At 35.5% G+C, this 6,000-nt stretch overlaps 1 protein-coding gene across 2 annotated transcripts in view; it reads left to right on the plus strand.

Annotated features, from left to right (window-relative positions):
* Window positions 1–5,142, plus strand: part of LOC129264285 (ataxin-3-like) — a 30,796-nt gene extending 25,654 nt beyond the window's left edge. Inside the window, exon 8 of one of the 2 annotated variants that reach the window (XM_054902135.2) lies at window positions 824–5,142. In XM_054902135.2, the coding sequence (XP_054758110.1) occupies window positions 824–1,079 (256 nt within the window). In that variant the 3' untranslated portion in view covers window positions 1,080–5,142. The remainder of the gene's footprint in view (window positions 1–823) is intronic. The other variant, XM_064102965.1, reaches the window with a different exon arrangement.
* Window positions 5,143–6,000: the final 858 nt, after the last annotated feature.

Below are 6,000 nucleotides of genomic sequence, written 5' to 3' on the forward strand. Positions count from 1 at the left end.
GTCATTTAGGGTCAATGGCTCAGTTTATGTTGGAATTAAAACAAAATCGTAACTCTGAAAGTATATGGATCTAGTTCATGAAAATTGGACATAAAAGCAATCCAGCATCAGTGAACATCCTGCATGAGTTTCAGGTCACATGACCAAGGTCAAAGAACTTTTGCCGTGTTTTTTGGGAGGGGGTATTTGTTGAAATGCCATCATAACTTTGAAAGTATGTGGATCTAGTTCATGAAGTGTGGACATATGGGTAATCAAGTGTCACTGATCGTCTTGCACAAGTCCTCGGTCACACAATCAAAGTCAAATGTCATTTAGGATCAATAAACATAGTATTTTATCATCATACAAATAGTGTTTTTGTGAATGATTATTCTATAGTCGTTTTCAAAGGCAGCACTGCTGCTATATTGAATTGCGTAACGCAGGCGAGACTGCCAGAGGTGCTCAACTTGTTTGTTTAACCGGGCGACCATGCAATGATGTAAACACAAGACAAGAGGTGACATACGTATAAACTTTTGGACCCAGGTCACATTGGAAGCCAAAAAAGGTATACATTATTAGAAAGCTGGGAAAAAGAAATACAACAATTAAATGCAAGATAATATAAAGTTGGTGTTGTATTATTTGACTGATTAGATTCTTGTAGTAAATACACTGTATGATTTGGAACATTAATGCTAGTTGTCTTTTTACTATAACAGATCCATATATATGTTATTTTTAGGATGGGTTGATTTCAGTTTCCAGTGAAGAAAAGCAAGATTTGATTTCTCAAATTTGTCTCGTTTTATAACATTCTAATTTTTTTTTTTTACAGACAAGCCCAAGGTCCAACGCAATCATCAGCTGAAAGCAACCAGTCCTCGTCCTCAGAAGTGCCTTTGCCACCTGGGAATAGAACAGCCAAAGACAGACTTGAAAGCAATACTAACAACTCAGCTCAGACATCTAGCCCATCCTGTAAAGCCGTTGCCGAACAGGAAACCGGAGAGATGGACAGTGATATGACCGAATCCGCTATGCTTGAAGCCGCAATCAAAATGTCGATAGATTCTGTGGAACAGAAAACGTGAGAATCATTGAAGCAGCTTTGTCAGGAATTTAATTAATCTTGTTGTGATGTTACTTAAAATGACAGAAAATTCTGATGTCAACAGTAGAAGCAGGTAGAGACCGGATCAGACAAACCCATATTGTGATGGGATGAATAATCCTGCCAGGAAATTGAGTTGGTTGTGTACATGTATTTTCTGTGTCATAATTTGACGATGATATGATTTTAGTCATTATGTAGGAAGTTGTCATTATTGCTGACTGGAACTGGAAAGATGTTGACTCAGAGATGGGTGAATCAGAGGATAATTCGCCAAAATATTTTCTTTTATTTATCCAAGTTGACAGATCTCCCCTAAAATTTACAAATAGTTATAATGAAGAAAGGTAGATTTTTTTTTCAGGGGGCTATTTGATTTATTTCAAGGGTTTCTTTTTTGTGCAATGCACAATTATGCAAATATCATTCTGCTGTAGTATGTAGAATATTGATTTTCTCAATATTATTGAATATTGTTTGTGGGAGATCTAGGAAAATTCATCCCAAAATATGGTCCGGAGTCATAAGTGACCTGCTACCCCAAAAGGGTCACTGCAAATAGTAAGTTCGCATTTAGCAAAACAGTAATTTGGTCTTCAAAGAGTGAAAGGAGAAAGTTTAATAACTAATATTGGATAGAGTTAATCTTCTTCATTCTATCAAAATTTGAAGTTGGAAAGTCAATAGACAAGATGCAAGAGTTTGTTTGACATAATTTTTTGTGGACTGCTTTGATATTTCACTGAGATAGCTGTTTGCGCATCTCATGCTTGAGTGAACCCTGAATTTCAAACCTTTTCTCTTTATTCTTTGAAGCTCTCACTGGATATCTTCTGCATTCAATCTAGTACTTGTGTGACAAGTTGTATATCATTTTTCAAGTTCAATAAATCAAAATATCAAAATTGATTTGGGCATCTTATTGGCTTTGGGGAGGCAGGTCACATATGGATTATTAATAAGATTTTTAATTTGTATTCATTCATCAAGGTAGGTATATATCAAGTCCAACCTCGGGTTCGTCTCTGATAGCTAGAATTATAACATCATGTCTTTAGCCTAATATCTAGTCAGCGGCTGCAGCTATTCTGCTGTAACATGAAAAGATCATTGCACACTACGCAAACTGAAACAACATAATTTTTAACAAATCATACTTTGCATATAATGTGTTCCAAGAAGTAAATTGGAATACTTATGATTGGAGATAAATCAAAATTGACTTCAAGACCCAGCTGCTGGTGACGGTACAGCTTGGAATTATATTTGTTTCTAATCTTGCAGGAATGCTCGAATTAGATTGGAATTTTGATTTTAGTGTTCATACCACTATTAGGAACAGATTTTATAGGTTGGAATGTTAACTTGTATGAAAAAAAACAACAGAAAATAAGATTGATTAAAGTTTTAGAACAATCGAATAAACAATAAGCAATTTATGAGCATTTGAATGTTCAATATTGAAATCACTAATGCTAGATCCTTTCATTGATCTTTGATGTCACACAAGTACAATGCCCCCCCGTTTGTACACTGAAAATATACACCAAAACGAGATATATGTTTATATGAAACCGCTATTTAGCATCTGATCTATGGATAGACTTGACAATGTGACAATTTTTGTAATTGATTTGTGTAAAAGTAATTGAGGATGTAACTTCTGAAGGTTTCCTTGGCGAAGAAGAAGAATGTAGTGGGTTTCACAGTACACCATGTAATCTTTCATGGGCAATTGTTGGTCCTGAAAAATGACCAGTGTGTTCTTGTCGTCTTCAGAAGTAATTAAGGAGTTATGCAAGTATGACATGATTGACATCATACACGTTAGTTGCATTTCCAACATTCAAATGCTCATAGCTTTCTTATACCTTGGTCACATTTGCTCTACGGCGGCCGTACGGCGAGTCGAAAACAGCCGTTTTATTAATTTTGATTCAAACCACCTATATGTAGTTGGACAAAAAATGTTAAAACGGCTGTTTCCGACTCGCCGTACGGCCGCCGTAGAACAAATGTGACCATGGTATAATTGGTTCAATTTTTTGTCTCGCCCACCAGAGGTGAACATTATTCGGATGTAGGCGGATTTGGATAGCCTCTTTAACACACTGTGTGTACCAGTGCTTATCCCGCGCTATGGAGCTTACTCCGAATAATGTTAACAGGGATAACGGCATTGACATCCCCGAGGAATGGCTTCCGACCATTCACGGGCATGCGCCCCCTACGACCGCCCAATACTCATCAGTGAACCGCCCTCTGTATGGGAGCAGGAACATGTGTATATTAAACAAAATATCAGGCTTTGAGAAAGTATAGTGGAATTATTTATCCGAGGTTGGTCTGGCAATTACTATTTTTCATGAGAGACAAAAATATAGTAGTTTTTGCCAGTCCAACTGAGGATAGATAATTCCACTATACTTTCTCAAAGCCTGATATATTTGTTTATTATACACGCTATGCTTTCGAACGAAATGCCTGATTTATTTGTTTTATATCCTACTTTTAATAATTCAGAACAAAAATCTATGCGCTGAGCTCGCAGATTCCGGTTATTTGCATTGAATGACCTACTTTTGCTCAAGCCACCGCGCTCAGCGGAACGCAGATTGGTGCCTGCGCCGACGCATCTCGGGACTTGCTCGGGAGAGAGAGCTCGCTGACCGGTGCACCCAAGAGTTTAGCTAAATATCAAGTTTTCTGAAATAATGATGTCAGAATATTGGTATAGCAAAAAATATAATTGAGGTCTGACGTCACGCAACATCATAGTTAAAATATGTTTGGTCACATGATGCTATTTGAACCAATCACTACAGGATTGAATCTACATGTATGTAGGATATAATGTGCATTATTAAACTATGAATATAAAATGGTTGTGTGTTTATCAGCAAGAAACAGACGAAACCAAAATCTTCCATTTTGTTTACAGCTTTTAGATTTTTCTCACGCATACAGCTGTTTAATTTAATATAATTGTGATATGACTGATAAGATTATATCTGATTTTGAGTTGGATTTAATCCAAAGGCAGTGCCTTAGTGGTATTTGTGCTGTACTTGGCCTAAATGAATTATCTTGTGCTTTACTGTGAAAGAGAACTATTGAACTGTAATGCAAAAAGGGATATTTGCAGAGCGATCATTGATATGACTTTCATTGGAGCTAGTGTTATTGCTTGTTTTGTCTTCATTTATAAATTCATTTTAAGTAATGTGTATATAACACAAATCAATAAAGCCTAAAACAAATAATACAACTGTTGTAGGGTTTTTGTCTCACCTACATAGCACAGTTAAACTACAGGTGCTGCTTTTCCAACGGCAGCAGAGACATTCGCCTAGGTTTTTCAAACCATATTCATCTGTTTGTCTATACTTCATAACCATTATATTCATGTTTCATGGACTAAGGTTTTATATTTCCCAAATTAACTTGAAAAAATTGAAATCTGCACTTTGGTTTTAAGTTTTTGATGTTGATACCACAACATGGTCAAAGTTCATTGACACTATTAAAATGACCTTTGACCTTGATCATGAAACCTCATACCAATTGATCAGTGACACTTGCTTATCCATGTTTCATGAACTGGGTATGATGAGATCTAATAACAAACTTAACCTTGGTTAAGAAGTATAGGGCAGTAAGCCATTTTCTCTCAGATTTCAATTCAGATAGAAAATGAAAGACTGTTAGTGCAAAAATTGCAATGGACCTGATTGTAATCAAGTAAAATTTATAGATATTTTATTTCCTGGGATATATATGGATATTCTTTCCTTGGAGCTGAATGATGTATTTCTGACTGGTAACAGTTATGATTTTTTAAGGTTGTCAAAAGTAAGTTTTTAAGGAAAATTATGATATGAAAAGTATGAAGAATATTGTACCTTTTTTTAATTGCTGGTATTTCCCAAATCCTTGTTTAAGAATGAATTGCAAAAGACATTGAGGTAAATTCTTAGAATTCGTTATTTTGCTCAGATGGTTCATTAGTAAATATTGTGTTACACCTTTTTTGGCTACTTTTATTTATTATTGTACCAATTTCATATACTCCTCGAGTCCTCTCTCTCTCCCTCACTCCCCTGCCTCTCTATTCTCTTTCTCTCCTCGAGCTCTCACTTCCCTCTCTTCTCTGTCTCCTCTACCACCTCCCCTCCCCCACTCACTTTCTCTCTTCTCCCCCCCACCCCCTCTATGTGGTTCTTCTATGTGGTGCAAACAGCCATTGAAAGGAGCTTTCACAAGAGGTTGTGTGACCATTTGGTTGCATGATATTTTGCGCATGATAGCATTGCTCACAAACGATCAAACAACCAATTGTGACAGCCCCTTCTTATACACATGTACATCTGGTGAACTTCATAAAATGTTTGTTTAAAGTAATCAACCTGATTCCGCAATTGCTTCAGCCAATTAATGGAACAATCTTTCAATTATCCCCGTATCTAAAAGTTCTTATTAAAGATGTAAGAAACATTTGAAAATTAATAGATGAATTACATTTAGCCTTGCCAATTTGAAGTAATAATCTATTTTTGCTTTGTGAATGGTGTAACATGTTTTTCATGCATTGCGTTCTTAATGCATTAATCATTAAAATATGCAAATAGAATTTGCGACAAAATATGTAGCACATTGTCAGAAAATACTTTCAATCAAATTTAAAGTGTGATCAAATGTTTGTTCATTTTTTGAAATTCACGTTTGTAAAAAAAAAAAAAAAATGAAGTATCCCTATTTCAAAATTAATTTATATCCGGAATGTTGCAAAGTGCATTGATGTTGAGTTATTCACTATGAATGAGACCTATAAACGATTTTTCTTTTGGATTATGGTAAATTTGTTGATTTTACCAAGCTTACTTACATTTAGGTGGATATTA

The sequence above is a fragment of the Lytechinus pictus genome, chromosome 7 (assembly GCF_037042905.1).
Source record: "Lytechinus pictus isolate F3 Inbred chromosome 7, Lp3.0, whole genome shotgun sequence".
Taxonomy (NCBI): Eukaryota; Metazoa; Echinodermata; class Echinoidea; order Temnopleuroida; family Toxopneustidae; genus Lytechinus; species Lytechinus pictus.